At 50.7% G+C, this 17,388-nt stretch overlaps 2 protein-coding genes across 3 annotated transcripts in view; both read right to left on the bottom strand.

Moving 5' to 3' along the window:
* LAT2 (linker for activation of T cells family, member 2) overlaps nucleotides 1–5,637 on the bottom strand; it is a 13,187-nt gene extending 7,550 nt beyond the window's left edge. Inside the window, exons 1-4 of the mRNA XM_012728954.1 lie at nucleotides 5,607–5,637; nucleotides 5,286–5,454; nucleotides 1,945–2,115; nucleotides 1,484–1,523 (exon numbers count right to left, since the gene is read on the bottom strand). Of these exons, the coding sequence (XP_012584408.1) occupies nucleotides 1,484–1,523; nucleotides 1,945–2,047 (143 nt within the window). The 5' untranslated portion in view covers nucleotides 2,048–2,115; nucleotides 5,286–5,454; nucleotides 5,607–5,637. The remainder of the gene's footprint in view (nucleotides 1–1,483; nucleotides 1,524–1,944; nucleotides 2,116–5,285; nucleotides 5,455–5,606) is intronic.
* Nucleotides 5,638–12,944: 7,307 nt separating this feature from the next.
* Nucleotides 12,945–17,388, bottom strand: part of EIF4H (eukaryotic translation initiation factor 4H) — a 26,785-nt gene continuing 22,341 nt past the window's right edge. For both annotated transcript variants that reach the window (XM_004688301.2, XM_004688300.2), the window contains 2 exons: nucleotides 15,070–15,207; nucleotides 12,945–14,820 (listed from right to left, as the gene is read on the bottom strand). In XM_004688301.2, coding sequence (XP_004688358.1) covers nucleotides 14,681–14,820; nucleotides 15,070–15,207 — 278 coding nt within the window. In that variant the 3' untranslated portion in view covers nucleotides 12,945–14,680. The remainder of the gene's footprint in view (nucleotides 14,821–15,069; nucleotides 15,208–17,388) is intronic.

Here is a 17,388-nt window from a genome sequence, read left to right as displayed (position 1 = left end):
TTTTTTTTTAAAAGCATGTTGGGTTCCTCTCCTGGACAAGAATGGATACCTGGCTCCATTTTCCTGGGCTCCCAGGGAAATGGGGGCTTAGGGAGGATGTCTTAACTCTACAGGAGAGCATCAGGCAGAACTTCCTGGAGGAAGTGATGCAAGAGCTGGGCCTGGTGCACAGAGCAGCAATTTCACGCAGACTAGCGGACTGGACCCACTTGAGGTGGGGAATCTCCTCTCCCATTTTCTCCCACACGAGCGAGTTTAGCTTCTGATTCTGAAAGTTTATGGTTTGAGGAACCCGAGTGATCAGGGCCTGAGGGAGGAGGAGACAAGGGAGATGCAGGAGGCCTGCCTTGGGGCAGGGGTGTGAGAGGGCACCTGGGATGCCCAGCCTGCCCCTGGTGGAAGCTGTGGGCCAGTGAGCCAGAAAGCTGGTGGCCGAACAGCGCTATCAAGGTCTGGCGCTGGCCCCAGGGGTGGGCACAGAAGGGAAAATTCTATTTTCAAATCTCACTGTGGTTTTTCAGTTGCAAAAGGAAATGAGAAAGTGTGTGTGTACATATTTGTACATGACTACCTGCCCGGCCGTGTCATGAGCGCGTGTGCAGAGAGGTGCATGCATGAGCAAGTGGGGGCCAGAGGCAGCAGGCAGGGCGCAGAGGTGCCCCGGGCCCAAGATCAGTCGCGACCTATGCTCGGCATGCCCAGGACGGTTGGTGGGCCACCCTGCACCCCAGTCTGCGGGGTGCGGCCGGCTGGCCCGCCCAGTGCCCGGGAGAGGCAGAGCACCCTCCTCCTGGGGCCAGTGAGCCAGTCGTGTCACCGCCTGCCAGCCTCCTGCTGCACAGCTTCTAGATCTCAGAGGAGGCCCTCTGGCCGCCCGAAGGACACGGCCGCAGCCTCTCCCACAAGGAAGCCCCTCCTTCCCGTGAGCGCGGCCCTCTCAGGGCACGCCTGCAGGTGGCACCTCCACCCTGGCAGGCAGTGCTCACCCCAGAGCTGTGCCGCTCTGGCCCACCGTTCTCTCTGGAATGTCCCTTTCACCTTCTTCTCTTAAAAACCTTTCCCCTCAGGGATCATGCTTAGTGAAGTAAGCCAGAAAGAAAAAGAGAAAGAAAAATACCGGATGGTTTCACTCATAGCAGGACCATAAAGGACCGGGGTGGGGGTGGGGGACAATAATAATAATGAATAACTATATACCAGAGACATTTTACGGGGGTGGATCAAAAGTGGGTGTGGGGAGTGAATGGGACTATGGTGATGGCACACGGGCGAACCGGTCCACAGGGATTACAACTGAGATGGAAAAAGGCACAAAATGATGTAAAAATAAACTATTCTCTCTCTCTATATAGAAAAGAAGCCCTTCCGCTCTCTCCCACCAGGCCTCCCCTGACGCCCCAGGGCACAGGCCCACAGCCTTCCCTGGGCCGGAGTACCCAGTCGGGGCTCACACATTCATCAGCCTGGGGTCACAGGTACTCACGGGCTCCTCTGCTCATAGATCTTTTCTGATTTCTTCACACCTACAAGAAAAGGCTCAGATGGTCACGTGTCTGAGGTGGGGGTGGAAGCTAAGGTCCAGGGCACCCTCACGTGTCATCTAGTCTGTTCTGCACAGGCCTCACGCAGGCGCGGGGCTGAGCCGCAGCTACTGCGGGTCCCTGACATTGTGTCGGGGTGTTTATCCAGGAGGGTGGAGTGCAGCCCAGGCAGGCACCCCGCCTCCTCCCTTGTCCAGAGCAACCCCTTGGTCCCAGATACAAGTCTCTGACCCAGACAAACCCAAGTCCCCCCAGTCTTCTGGGACAATCCTTGGGGTTCCTGTCTGCCTCAAGAAGCTGATGTGACCGCCCTTCTGACCAGAGCCGGCCTGGGCCCGGAGGGTCGCTGGGCTAATCTGTCCTCATGGAGCCTGTGACCCCACCCTCACCCACCAGACTTTACCTGGGCGGGAGCAGCGCACACACAGGCTGGCCACCGCCCCCAGCAGTAGCAGCAGCAGCAGCAGAACGGCCCCTGGCCACAGCAGGTGGGCGTCCACATTCATGTCCGCTCCTGGCCACTCTTCCTGCAAGGCTGTGATGTGGGGGCCCTGTGGGGTTGGGGCAGAGGGGACTGCAGGGTGGCCTCTTGAGGAACCGTTCAGCCCCCACCCCCACTCAGCCCTCTTCCTCATCTGATCTCAAGCCCAACTCCCTGGCCCCAGGCCATCATCACTTAGTGAGTGCTGGAAGGTTCTAAAGACCCACCACACAGTGCCAAACACACCTGCACACTCCTATACACCTTTAGGTCCCACAGGTTTGAGGCAGTGGTTCGATTCAGATTACAGATTGAGAAACCGAGGCCCAAGTCCCCTTAGCTGCTAAGTGGGAACTCAGGGCTCAAATTCTGGCCTCCAGACCCCAACTCACCTCCTGTAAACCAGGCTTGCTCCCCAAGATAGGAGTCTGTGACGCCTTCCAAACAGAACCCCAAGTGGTCCCCCATCCCTCTCTAGGGTTCTTCTCTGCCCCATCCATGGTTTCCCGGGGAAGCTGGCAGTGAGATTTCCATTCCTAAACACTTGCACACCCAGACCCTGACCTGGGAGCAGGGAGAGGAGAAGAGTGCTCCAGGCAGAGGGACTCAGAGTTGGGGGGATGCGCCAGGGCGCAGAGGCCGAGTCTGCCAGCTGGCCTGGCGGGGCCCGTCCCAGCCTCCGAGCCACACCATGAGGTGATTGTCTTGGCAAAGTGCAGACAGCTCGTACCGGGTCTGGCAATACACGACCTGCCCACTCCAGGAGTGTCCGAGGAGTCACCGCAACCAGGTCTCAGGCCCCCTGTGAAGGCCGGGGAGCAGGGTCCTCACGGGGGCTGCCCCGGGTGGACATGTGGAGACCCCACTTCTGAGGCCTGCCGCCTCGGTCCCTGGGAGGAGGGTTTCCTTTCATACCACAGCTGGGCTTTCTTATTATTTTGTTTTATTTTGTTTTCATTAAGGAAAAGAGAAAAGAGACAGGTCTACATGGGCCCTGGCAGGCGGGAGAGCTGCCAGACCAGGGCTTTGGCACATCTGGAACCTTTCTGAGGTTCTCAATCCCTGTGGTAAAGATGACAGGAAACTTCCATGTGGTGTTGAGCCCCAAGAAGGGAACATCACGGGGAGGCCGCTCTCCTTCCCCAAAATGTGGTGAGTCACTGGGGACGTGGGAGTTTCCAAACCTTGTGACCGGAAGTTGCCACAGGAAGAGAAAGGAGGATTCCCCTCACACACACCCTGTCACCTCCCTTCTTCTCAGAGGCGGCGCTGCTGCTTCCCTCTGCTGACCCTCCTCATCTCTCCTTAGGTTAGGCCTTTCTCCCCACAGGAGACTCACCGCAGACCCTGGCATGGGCCACACGCATGCTGGCCAGATGCAGGTCCAGCCGCACTGGGCCGCTGAAGGCCCTGGCCTGTGCCCTGCTGACCTGCTGGGCTGTCTGCCCGAGAGTGCCTGACTACAGAGATCCCTTGCTTCCCCGACCTGCTGCCTTGGGAACACGGCGAGGCGGCCCCAGCCCTGGTCCATCTCTACCCAGCTGGCACCGGGTTGGGGGAGCCTGAGAACCAAATCAGCGTCTCTGGCCTGCAGTGGTCCCTCTCTTAGCCGGGGAAGGACGATTATGACACATCGTGTGTACTGGTCACATGAAGCCCAGGGTCGGGTGACGCACATCAGGAGCCAGCATGGTGGCACGGTTGGGCGGCAGGGACCTGGCTTGCCCTGATCCCGTGGAGGGGGAGGGGCGGCCGCAGCCTAGGGAGCCAGAGCAGGAGCTGGCTGCAGGGAGCAGCGTGGGGCAACTGGCAGACACGGGCCCTGCCTGGTCCGGGGAATCACAGGCCTGTGCCTCCCCCTCCCCCCAGCGCTGCAGTGTCTCTCTGGGCCCCCAGGACCGCACCTTGGAGACTGGGAGCTGAAGGAGACACGTGGCCATGGCCCAGCTCCTGGGTACCAGACACACTATGTATGTCACCGGGAGATGCCATCTCTCTCCCAAGGGAAGCTCAGAGGAGCGAGGACTGGCCCCAGGCCACCCAGCTCATCAGCCTCAGAGCCAGGATCCCAACCCTGGCAGGGGCTCTGCTGGCCTTGCTCCTTATGTTCCGTATTTCAGAATCAGGAGACATTTTTTAAAATGAGAGCTTCATCGGCAAAGACTCTTGTGCCTGCTCTTGTGCTGCAGGCAGGGTGGATGAGGGTCGGGGGAGAGGGAGCCAGGCCCCAGAGAGGCCCCAGGGGGCCAGGCAGGGCTGGGTGGGGTGCAGAGGGCCGCCACAGTGCTGGCTCTGCAGGCCAAAATAGCACAAAGGGAAGTGGGCAGTTTTCATATGAACAAGGTTGCACAAGAGGCTGTGGGGAAGCCCTGGGCCAGGCCCCGAGCACCATCTCTGAGCGTCTCCAGTCCCACCGGCCCTGGGAGGCCATCTTACCTACTCTCCCAGCCCTTCCCAGCTGCAGACAGAGAAATTGAGGCCCCCCAGGGCTGCAGGGCAGGCTGGGAGTGGGGGTGGAGCAAGAGGGCCCAGCTGGGAGCCCTGGGAAAATTAAATCCACTGGGCTTTGGGGCCTGTTCTGTTTTCTAAATAACCTCAAGCTTCCAATGAGGCAGGCATCAGAGAGGCCTCTAACGGAGAGTCCTATCGCTCAGGCGGCCGGTGCAGAGACCCAGGAGGCCCTTGTCCGGCTTCAGCGCAGGGGGTGGCAAAGGCCAGGGCTACTTGTAGACAGAGCAGGGTGCCAGGCAATCCCCAGGGTCTGCGGGCCTTCAGACATGATGAGGGCTGGGCAGGGACAGCAGAGACAGCTGCCCCTCTGGCCTGGGGCTGGACGCGGGCACACTGCCTGCAGTCTCCCCATCATCCCACAGCCTTGTGGTGGACGCGTTACAGTCCACTGTACGGATGACGAAATGGAGTCACAGGCCTGGGGTAGAGAGCTGCTCTCGTGGGTCCTCAGCTACCCTCCAGTCTGGGCAGTGACCAGACCACAGGGTGGTCGGGGCTTTCCCAGGGTTGTGCAGGCTGGGCTGGGGAAGCCGAGGGCAGGGAAGTGGCTGCAGCCCAGAAACAGGCTGCCACTCAGAGCCGCAGGCCAGGTAGCTAGAGTTTCTAAGACAGCACTGGGGCCGAGGGAGGGTGCAGGCCACCCTGACATCTCGCACTCACCCAGTGGGCCACCAGTGCTCCTTCAGGGCCAAGAGGGTTAGTGCCACCCCTGGTTGTCGGGCCAGGCTCCAGCACCCGTGGGAAAGGCTTACCTGGGAGTCGGGGGCTCCTCACAGCGGCCACCCCATCCTGAGTGCACCCACACTCCTGCCCGAGCTGAAGCCACAGACACAGACACCGGCGGACAGCAGGCAAGGCGGCGGGCTTCCTGTCAGCCCCGGAGTCATCCCTCACATCCGCTGCTCTGCCGGACAGGCCCTGCTGTTCACAGAGACCAACAGAGGGGGAGGAAGAAGAGAGACTGAGACTGAGGAGAGAGAGGGACGGAGAGGATGAGAGCGCGCACGGACCCTGAGAAATGAGACACACATGCGTGGGCACAGGAACGGAGACACCCCCACCCCCGAATATACCAACAAGTGAAGATAAACCGCCAAGAGGAAGAGAGACACAGAGTGACCGGGAGCAAGATCAAGTGGGCGGCGCGACACCCAGGCCGGGAGAGGGCGGGGGGCAGGAGACACCCGCACCCCGAGAACATGCAAACTCAGGACACACCCACACACACAAGATGCACAGAGGAAACCAGAGAGGAAGGGAAGCAGAGGGAGAGACACACACACAGGCTGGGGTTGTGACGCGTGCACGGCACACACCACACGCCGAGACCCAGACGGCCAGGAGGGCCAGGACACACGGCGAGCCGCGGGCAGTGAGCAGAGGGACAGGCGAGGCCGTGCCACGGGGTGCAGGAGCAAAGGGGAAGCAAGCGAGCCAGAGACGGAGACCAGGAGGGAGGGCCCGGAGGGCAAGAGGGACGCACCACTTGGCACGTGGCTGGGCGGGTCAGAGGTCAGTGGCGGAGACAAACCTGGAAAACACACAGACGGGGGATGGGCAGCCGTGGGCAGCCGAGGAAGCAGGACAGGGCGCCACGCTGAAGGACAGAAGGGACAGACTGCTCCCGGCCCCAGTGCCTCTCATCAGCCGTTTGCCAGACCAGCTGATGGAGGCGCCGAGTCCAGCGGGAGCAGGGTGCGAGCAGGGCAGTTTGCCCCTGACCCTCTGACCAGATCCTGTGCCAACTCCTTCCTGCCACTGGAAGAAGGGGGTGATGAGACCTGCCTCTTCTCCAGTGAGAGCTGGGAGGGAATCACCTGTTGCGCTTGGGATGCTCCATGTCCGTGGCTGTCATCCTGGGGGCCCTGGCCTTACTGCTCAAGGCCATCAAATTATCAGTGGCATCCCTGCCCCCTCCACACAGTAGCCGCCGAGGATTCCTGACACCCACCAGTTTGACATTTCAGAATCTGAGTTGCCCAGTTGTGGGGCTGTTTTGCCGGGGCACATTGACCCTTTTGATTGGGAGTGGCTTCTTTCTGTCCTGGTTCTCGGTGGCTGAGACGGGAAAGCAAGCCAGGGCCAGGGTGGAAGCTCAGACAGGAGCGCCAGCCCCGTGGAAACAGAAAGTGAGGGCCCAGGCTGTACGCTGCTGCCACCCTGTGGGAGAGAAGGGTAGCACATGGGCCTGGAGCTGGTTTCAGGGCACTCGGGAACTTCAGAGCCGGGAGTTTGTCCCCAGTCCTGTATCTGGTGGGGTATCTGGTGGGGTCAGCTGTGCCATCGCCACCGCATCCCTTGTTTCAAGTCGGGTAATGCGAAGATGGCATTTAATTTCCAGTCTCTCTTCCAGCTGGACTTTAGTTTTCTTATACAGGAGACAAGAGTGCCTCAGAGGCTAACGTGGGTTTGAACCAGACCCCAAGCCTCCAAAGTCCACTGTCTCTTCCGATCACAGTGCCATCAGTCCTGAAGCCCTTCTCGCTGGGACCACCTGCCCCGCTGGTGCTTACAGCCAGGACGAGCCTGATCCGGCCCCCTCCACCCAGAACTTCGTGTCTGCCTGGGGGCTCCCACCCTCCATGTGTCCTGTTGGGAGGACATCATTCTATGCTCCCAGATTCCTCCTGGGACTCAGCAATGGCAGGTGCAAAAGTGACCTCCTACCTCGGACAGAGTCTCCAGGTCCTACCACAGTGGGACCTAGGAGCCCTCAGGACCCTCTTGAGCCCACTTTCCATCTACCAAACCCAAAGGCCCACTTTGGAGCCGAGTAGAAGATTCCTGCCCCATTTCCAGGCAATTCTCAAATTCCTCTAAGTTCTGTTCTACTTGTGAAACATTCAGTTGTGAATTAGAAAACAAAATTCTAAGCGGTTCATGTTCAGTTGTATACATTTTAGTGCACTTAGACTTTTTTTTTTTTAACAATTCAATGGTTTTCAACCTATTAAATTAACATTTTTTTTTGTGCATACAGAACTGGGGTACAGGCCATAGACTCAGGGGCAGCGAGAGGCTTCACCAGCGACAGAGTGGGGAGCAGAACAAGCAGATCGATGAAATATACTGCTGAGGGGAGCAGCAGGCTGGTCAGGAGAAGTCTGCTGCGCCATGTGGGTCACCTCTGGGGCAGGCAGGGATCGTACTCATGCTGAAGTGGCTTTAGCTTCCCAGTGCTGTGCTTTAACCTGCTGTGCCACCAGGGAGGGCCCTACATTAATATTTTTATTTTTAAAATTGAGACATATTGATATATAATACTGTGTTAGTTTCAGATATAGAACAACGATTCAATAGATGTGTATATTGAGAAATGGGCACTCCCTGGTGGCACAGCAGGTTAAAACACAGCACTGCAAGCTAGCCGCAGCTGCTTCAGTGGGAGTTTGACCCCCGGTCCTGGAAGGGACCCACATGGCGTGGCAGACCTCTCCTGACCCGGCCACTGCTCCCCTCAGCAGTGTACTTCGTCAATTTGCCTGTTCTGCCCCCCACTCTGTCTCTTATGACTCCTCTCACCACCCCTGCAACTCTGCCCTGTACCCCAGCTCTGTAAGCATAAATAAATCTTTTTAAAAAATAGCACAAGTCTAATAACTTAGCCTCCATCACTTTGCAGTCATAATTATTTTCTTTTATGAGAACTTTTAAGTTCTGTACTTAGGAACATTCAAAGAAGCAACAGTTCTCAGATAGCTTGGTTTAAAGAGCATCAAATACTCAACCACAGCATTATGAACTACACAAGACACTCCTGGATGATTTTGTACTGTATCTTTTGAACCCTATATCCACACTTCCCACCCCATCTGTTCTCTGTATCTATGCCTTTTGACTCTTCTTCTACTTTTAAAAAAGATTTATTTATTTATGCATCTAGAACTGAAGTACAGGCCAGAAGTGCAGGGGCGGTGAGAGGATTCACCAGTGTCAGAGTGGGGAGCAGAACAGGCAGATTGACTAAGTACAGCACTGAGGGGAACAGCAGCCGGGTAAGGAGAGGTCTGCCGTGTCATGTGGGTCAACTTCCTGGCTGAGGATCAAACTTGTGCTGAAGAAGCTGTGGATAGCTTTGTAGTGCTGCACTTCAACCCATTACACTACCTGGGAGGACCCTGAATTTGACTATTTTAGATTCCACAAGGGTATATATCCTCAAAAGTCATCCATGTTGCAAGTGGCAAGATTTAAAAAAAATTTTATTTATACATACAAGAGCTGGGGTGTAGATCATAGGTATGGGGTTGGGATGGGTGGGGTGAGAGGATTCACTAGAAACAGAGTGGGGAACAGAATAGGAAGATTCACTGAAACACTGCAGCAGGCGGGACAGGAGAGGTCTTTTGGGCCACATGGGTCAGCACCCTAGCCAGGGATCGAACCCACACTACAGTGGCGGGTGATAGCTTCATAGCACTATGACTTTAACCCCTGTGCCACCAGAGAGACCTGTGGCAGGACTTTTTAATGACTTCATATTCTATTGTCTTGTTTGTAGTCACATTTTCTTTATCCGTCTATCCAGTAGGTTGCCTCCATGTAACTGTAAATAATACTGTGATGAATGTGGGGGGTGTAGCTAACTTCTTGAGTTAGTATATTTGTTTTCTTCAAATACCCAGAGGTGGAGTTGGGGTGTGAGGTGGTTTTTAAGGAACCCTGTTTTCTGTAGTGACTGCAGGTTTACAACCCACCAGCTATGAAGTCCCTTTGCTCCACACCTCCACTATCTTTTTGAACTATCACCCTTCTGCCAGTAAGATGCCATCTCACTGCATTTGATTTGCATTTCCGATTGGTGATGGAGCACCTTCCCATATCACACTATTTTTTTTAAGATTTATTTATTCATATAGAACTGGGGTATAGGCCAGAGATGCGGAGGGTGAGAGGATTCACCAGAGACAGAGTGGGGAGCAGAACAGGCAGATCAACGAAGTACACTGCTGAAGGGAGAGCGGGCGGGTCAGGAGAGGTCTGCCACGCCATGTGGATCTCCTCCAGGGCAGGCGGGGATCGAACTCATGCGGAAGTGGCTTCAGCTTCTCAGTGCAGTGCTTTAACCCACTGCGCCACCAGGGAGGGCCCACACACTATTTTTTTTAATACTCAAAAAACGTAACAAAATTAGCCACTTAAAAGTGTGCCATCAGTGGCATTAATCACATCCACAATGTTGTAAGACTATTATCACCCTATTTCCAAAACTTTTTCATCACTTGAAACAGAGCTACTTGGCTTTGTAGTTCACATCGGAGCACCAGCTGTGTGTACATTGTGACAGAAGCAAGACACCTAGGTAGTAGTCCCTGGACGACTCCAAGGCTGAGGATTTTCTGGGGTCACATATTTTGTAAAGGCCGATGCAGAATTATGAGTTTAAGAGGCACCTTGAGGCAGGTATACATCATTCTAGAAGCTCCTGGCTCCTAGCATTAACCTGTAGTTATCTGATTGCCACCTGCTACTAAAAAAGATGCTAGCATCATCCCTACACACTTTGGGCACTTTTTTGTGATCATGGGTAATGATACCCAATGGAACACGAGTATTCCATTTTTCTGCACCCTGGCCTCCCCCGAGTAACTATTATTTCGGGAGGGTGTGGATCAGTCATCTGTGCAATTCTTAAGTATTTTACATGTTAAAGTATCACACTGTAAGTATTTGGGGCTTACTCCCCTCTGCTACAGTTGCCGTGACCCTCATCGTTGCTGAATTACCGAATCCCTAGTCTGCAGACAATTTCAGTGTCTGAACACATCCTATGACAGCAGCCATGTCTCCGGGAGGGCAAGCCTCGGGCTTTCGGCTAAGGCAACACTCCATTTTCAAGTTAATTCCCAGAGCAGCTACACAATTTTGCACTGTCAGCTGCAATACCCGAGAGATGTGGCTGGTCTGTTAGGCTGCTTGCTTTTGCTATTTGAATGGGCACAAAACATGACCCTCTATAATTTTCTAATTGCTAATGGGCTGAAACATCATTTGGGTCCTATGGTCTTCTGTGAAATATGTTAATTTTTCACCAAGTTTACTATCAGGTTGCTTTTGTCCCCCTTGTCTATTTGCAGGAACTCAGCATATACCCTTATTTCATTTTGATTATTTTTTAAGATTTAGCGAGCATACTCTTTCTTTCAGTAGTGTAATGCATATGAGGGCCTCCCTGGTGGCCTAGAGATTAAGTCTCAGGGCTATCACCACCAAGACCAAGGTCCATCCCTGGCCAAGGAGCTGACCCATATGGCACAGCAGACCACTCCTGTCTCATCCACTCCTCCCCTCAGTGGTGTTATTTCAGAAGATCCACCTATTCTGCTCCTCATTCTGTCTCTGGTGAACGCTTTTACTATCCACACCTCTTGCCTACACTCCAGTTCTTGCACGCATACATAAAGTATAATGCATGCGAGAAAGAATTCTACCAGTTCCAAGGGATCTTAGTATAAGTCACAGAATCTCTGGGTTGCCTGAAGAGCTGTTTCCATTTCCCTCTCCCTGCCTCTCTTCTAATATTTAAACTTTCAATGATTTCATAAACACTAACCCTTGTCTCCCAGTGGATTAAAAGAACACATACTGGAAATATATTCTCTGCTGTCCTAACTGAACACCAAGGTGATGGCCACTGCAAAATAGTATGCATTTGTGTATTCAATATTTTAAAGGATGACTACAGATGGGGAAGACTAGTGGATTCTAATTGTCTTATCTTAGTTCATTTTCAGAACAAAACATTGCAAAAGGGAACACTAAAAGTCTGCCAACCACACAACACAAACACTTCAACATGTTTCAAGGCTGGGAAACGAGGTGAACAGAGCGCCTCAGCAGAGGCCTGGACAGCCCCACTTGCAGAAAGCTCAGGACTGCCTATCCTCTGAGTAGTCTTCCCTTCAGGGTGCAGAGCCAGCCAGGTGACACACATGACATGCTCCATGGGTTACTATCCTATTCTGGAAGCTCCTTCAGAAAGTCTGGGATTTGACACCCTACGCACTTCCCCTCCGGACTTCCCTGAGAGCACATGGGAGATTTGTTGACCCCACTCACCCATCACCATCAGCTTAATAACTCCATTGCACACTGAGGTTGTCATTCCAAAGGGAACCTTCTAGTGAACCTTAAGTATGAGCAACTTTATAAACTGCCATGTCTCTCTTGTTCTAGACTTACTCTGTACCAACTAATTGCTTCACTGAGCAAAACAGGCCAATTCCTAGGAATTATAGAATTCAAACTTTAGAATTCAGGTGGACACAGGTCACAATCCTGACACCTTCTTTCAAACATATGTCTCCAGGACCTCGCTTTCTGCTGCCTGCTCAATGCAACCTCACTGAACATTTTAGGTCATGATAGGAAACTGAAGCTTCAGAAGACTACTGTGGATACGTTTCTCCTATTAGGACCTGGAAGTACAATCTAACCCCTGACAAAATAGGCCTGCTTGGCATGCCATTCAGTTTTCTCTGACGCCTAAAGAGTAGTAGAGAAACTAGGGCTCACATATCTGTGAAAGCTCATCAACATTCTTCCTTACTCAGTTGCTTACTGATGGCAGAAGGTACAATTTAAGAAACTTGCTTATGTATTTATAAGCTGAGGAAATAGGGACTCATGAGAAGCAGTGTTTGCCAACTTACAGCAACATTTGGGGGAAAGGCAGAGTGATGGCTGCTCGTTTCAGTGCTAAAAACCCTCAATCACTGGGGGATCTAGGTAAGCCTCCTTCAAGGACCTTCAGAGCTGGCAGCCTCTTGGAGTTATGCTCCAAGTCTTGCTTCCAGTCCCAGAACCCCCACTCTACCTCAGGGTTTCCCCACTTAAGAGACAGCATGTATAGCATCCTCCGTGACACACTCTGGGCTCTGGGGCAGTCCACAGACTTGGTCACCAGGCACCTCCCAGCCTATCTTGTTCTCAGGATGTTTCTGTAGTTGAGGGTCCCACCTGGAGGTAATGAAGAGAGCACTGTGCTGCCGGGGTCTCCCAGACCAAACCACCGAGGGGTTAACTACCTGCTCACCACAAAACCGTGCCCACCACAGCCACAAAAGCACTGAGAGTTTCTTCTGAAAACAACCAATCGGTCCATAAAAGTAGGTACGTGTCGAGCAAGCACCTGACTTCTTCCATCTTGAGGGAAAAAACGTATTCCTTTCTCCAAAAACTGACCATTATGTAGGGTTTCTATGGAGAGAATTACACTTCTAGGAAATGGGGGTGGGTGGGAGGGGAATGTGGCATCCTATGGTTTAATCATCAAGTAATAAAAACAATCTCACCCACTTTGTGACTTCTAAAAGATGCTTATCGCACAGTACACTTTTCTAAATTTGGAAAGTGCCTGCCAAATGAAGTTTCACAAGCAGCAAAGAACTCAAAATAAAGACAAGAGTTAAATATTACGTAAGGTTTTCTTTTATTTAAAAGATCATTCACAAAATACCATATCCATAGATTTACTTTCTGTCATATAGCTGAATGTGTTAAGTGTTTGGAATTCCATTCTTACATTTAAAAGTCAACTGGATTGCCCAGAAGTTTAGATGAATTTGTTTTGTTCTTAATCTTTCCCACATTGAAGATGTAAGTAGGTCATCTGAAAGTATCAGGTTTGATTACAACCACATAATGCATGTCTTTCTTAAGTTAAGTATTGGCGTTATACAAATGGTTCTTATTTCAGAAGCAGAGATGACAGGTGGAAGGAAGGAAAGGAGGGAGAGTTCTGTGAATCGCCGAGGCCTTGTAACAAAGACAAAGGAAGAGAAGCCAGGGAGCCGGCGCATTACCTGCGACCTGAGCACACGCCGGCCGGCGCGGGGGGCTAGCGCAGCCCTCCCGTCACGCTGGGGAGGGCTTCTCTCCTCAGGGCTCAAGCAGCTCGCTGGCCCCAAGCACTCCCAATGGGGCAGACTGGGACTTGGATGCTGAAGAATTTTTAATTTGTTCACACACGTATTCAAGCTCAAAAGCTAATGCCCAGACGCCTAGCCCCAGGTAGAGCTGAACACAACACAGAATAAAATATCCCTAAGTTGAGATCCAGTAACTTACTGCATAGTAAAAAATTCAGTTCATCAAGGAAAAGAAGAAAAAGCCAAATCCTAGGCTCATTTTCACCGTAAAATTGAGGGATGGTGGGAAGCTTAGTATCTCATGTTACTTACACCAGGGAAGAAACACAGAGGGGCTGCAGGACACACACAACAGGGATCTGCGAAAAGCGACGTGTGCACCACACACCCAGCACAGCCCTCCCACCAGCACCCTCGGTCCCCGCAGCACCCTGCCCAGCAGAAGCAGCCCGGCTGGAGGCTCGCTATGCCGGGCAGCCAGACGTCGGCACCGCGATGCAGCGGTGCCAGACAATGTTCAAGGGGCAGCGATGAAACCTGTGAACATCATGACACACTCAATTTCCTTCTAGGTGAACCCCCCAACATTTCACATTATTCGCATCAGTTTGGCCTACTCTGCTTCAACAATCCATTCGGGAAGGAGGCAATGGAGACAGGACTACCTAGAGATAGCAAGGAATTTGCAAGGGTCAACAGATTATTTCACCCTTATTCTGAAAACAAAGTGCCTTGAATTCTGTATGTTGACTACAGCCGATAAAATCAAGACACTATTCCGAGTTGTGACTTTTCTGTTCTCCAGGAAGCCACAGCAATACAGAACTCGACATGCAGGTCAGGAGAAGCACTGAGAAAACCAAAGGAAGCAACTGGGATCTGGCCAGTGTGCCTGAAGTAAAAGGACAAAGCAAAGGAGAAAAGATGAGGCCACACCTCAATCCAAACAACTCCATGTGGTGGCTGCCTGTCCCTCTAAAGAAACTGATGTGCTGGAAGGAAGCGAGGAGAAAAGACAGGAGGAGGATAATGGCAAAGGAGTGGCAGAAAAAAAAAGAAAAAGCACAAAACAGGCACTAGCTAGATACAGCAAAGCCAAGGATGTACTAAAAACCACTTGTTAACTGCTGACATGCACTCACAAGCTGTGTTTCCCTTGTAAGAAAGGAGGGCAAAGGTCAGGCGCAGGAATGGTAACCGCAGGGCTGCCAGTCCGGGGCTGGCCAGCTGTGCTCTTGCTCAGGCTCCCCCACACCCATTCCCTCCCACCCGAAAGCTCATTCTTGCTCCTTGTGAAAGACTTCCTCTCTGGGTCTGGCTCCCCCGAAGATAGCAGAGTTGGGGTTGGCTACTTGATTGAGGGGTGTTGCAACTGTTCGAGGTTTAAGCTGGAGCCGTGGTCTCTGTGCTCTTTCCTCTGGAGGAATTAAAAAACAAAACAGAACATGGTTTATCAAGAATGGATCCCATTTCCCAGCTGGGCAAAATCAGACGTATGCTGATCTCTAGAACCAGCCCATTTCCTAAAAGTGAACAGCCTTAAAGAACTTCCAGTCTATCACCAGATAGTCCAGTACAGACCAACTTCCTACGAGGTATTTGAGACTAAGGGGTAGCCTGTGGCAATAATCATGACAAGGCCCATCCCCTCAGGAGCTGTTCATACCTTCTGTTGGTTCTCTGAAATCCATGTTGGACCCTCGAAGGGGAGGACCATCTCTGAAACGACTCCCCATTGGGGGACCTGTTCGCCGGTCACCTGGGCGACTTCCTCCCCTGCCTCCTAAGAAGTCATCCCTGAAACCTGAAGGAGGAAAGTGACAGTGAATTACTTTTAAAAGTACATAATCAAAACTGATTATGTAGCTTTTGTGAGTTGTTCGAGTTTATTTTTAAAATAAAACGAGCTGTTTAAAAGGTCTTAGTTTGTAGGAAAAAATGCCATGTTAGGCCATATTCTAATAGGTTTAAGGCAACAAAAGTCCTCACAGCACGTTTTACTGCACTCTCTATATAAGTCTATATGGTTATTAGAAAGAAAAACCTGAAATTTAGAAGTCATAATTTAGAATGCAAAATCACAGGAAAAGCTAGATATTAAGACAAAATAAAAATACAAAGTCACCTCTGGGTGACACACCCCATTTTCCTGTTTCTGCTGCATTTCAGGGTAGTGATCATTCTAAAAGCAAAGCACCTGTGTGGTAAACAAAGCAGTTATCCAATTCAGGCCCATGTTGCTTAGGAGTAGGGGGACTTGCTGGAGACAGAGAACTCAAGCCCACTTATACTTCCTCTGGTTGCAAGGGGGTCCATCCTATCCCAATTCATTTGTGCAATTTCCAAGAGAAGTAAACTGCATCCTGCTTAGAAATGTTAAGCTGCAATGTTCATCAGTACATAGAAGAAAATTTTCTCAATGAACCTTTAAAAAATTAGGCTGTAGTTTTGCATTTAAGTGAAGATCTTCAATTTGGTGATTTAAGCTAATTAATTTTAAACAGTAAAGCGCTAATAACTTTTAACAAAAATATAAACAATCAAGATGATCTTGCCCCTGTGGTTTACAGCCCTAAAAGTGATATTCTAATCCTGCTAAGGTAGGTGCCACTGCTCAAACTGTACTTTGATAAGACTGAGCCCTAAGGTATATGCTTTTTTAATTCAGCAGATTCCCATTAGATTTTGCATTTGCAAATTCATCTACTCACTAAAATCTGTAACCACAGAATCAACACTAGTGACATGCTGCTGTCACACAGTCATGCGCATAGGGCAAGATGTCAGTCACCTGACAGGCATGTTCCCAGCTGAGGAGGAACAAGGAGCATTCTGCCTATACATGGGTTTTCCCTACTGTCTACACAGTGCCAGATTTATGCTCTTTGTGATTTTACTGCTCAAAATGCTACCTGAACGGTGCTGAAGAGCTGCCTTCTACTATTCTTACGTTTAAGGCAGTCTTAAGGCAAGAACAGAAACTAGATAGGCTTTGCTCATGCACACGTTATAGTACTGTTACACATATGTGTAAAGTGCCTTTAAACAGAAACACACATGAGATTTATGTACTGAGATGTTAACAAAAATGTTGTGACCAGACACAGGAACCCTAACCTTGTTACTTCTTTTAGGAGCAACCTGGTGTTTGCTATTACGGTGTCTGAGGCAGAGATGCTAACAACATCAGGTGCTGAGACGAAACTATTTCCAATGGTGGTATCTTCTGTTCATTGCCTTAGAAAACAGATCAGGTTCTTTGAAACTACTTCAGAGAATGAGTTGAACATCATCAATTTTAAGAAAACAAGTGCTACTATTTTACTTGGGGAAAAATACACTTGGATACAAGTGGTGAAGTCTAAGCATACAAAATTTATTAAATAAGTTTAATTAGAAAATCACTGATTTTCCCCTAATCTAAACTGAAGTGTAGCTTGCCAAAGAACTAAAGTTACTCTCCTTTAATAGGAGATTAAGTTAATTTTTTGCGACTGGTGTCTAGGATAGAATAGATCAGTACACATTCAAATTGACAAGATAAAGACAACTGCTACTTTGTTCAGCTGCATGAATCAAAGTAAAGGGGAAAAGCCAGTGTATGTTAACCTCAGGTGACAGCCTCATTTCAAATCTCTTATGAGATGAACAATGGGAAGCTTACTCACAGAAAAGCAAGATCTGACATTGAATAATTATCTTTTAATAAAAGTCAACTGATTTCTGGGAGACACACTTGTTCTGAATTTCTTTACAAAATTTAGTCTCATACAATGGCTATTTCTGTTGATGGTAATTTTTTATTTGTTTTGCTTTCCTCATGTTTTCTGGGTATAGCTCTCCCTCTCAAAAAAGAAAAAAAAAAAAAAAAAAAACCACCATGTCGTATTTTTAAATACAGTATTCTTCTGAAGAATAAAAAAGACTTTCACAAAAGCTGTATACCACTCTAGAGTAGCTGTATACTACTCTACCACTTGGGCAC

The sequence above is a fragment of the Condylura cristata genome, unplaced genomic scaffold, assembly GCF_000260355.1.
Source record: "Condylura cristata isolate star-nosed mole 26May11 unplaced genomic scaffold, ConCri1.0 scaffold00024, whole genome shotgun sequence".
Taxonomy (NCBI): Eukaryota; Metazoa; Chordata; class Mammalia; order Eulipotyphla; family Talpidae; genus Condylura; species Condylura cristata.
The sequence above is the reverse complement of the archived record's forward strand: the minus strand, read 5'-3'. Positions and strand labels throughout refer to the sequence as shown.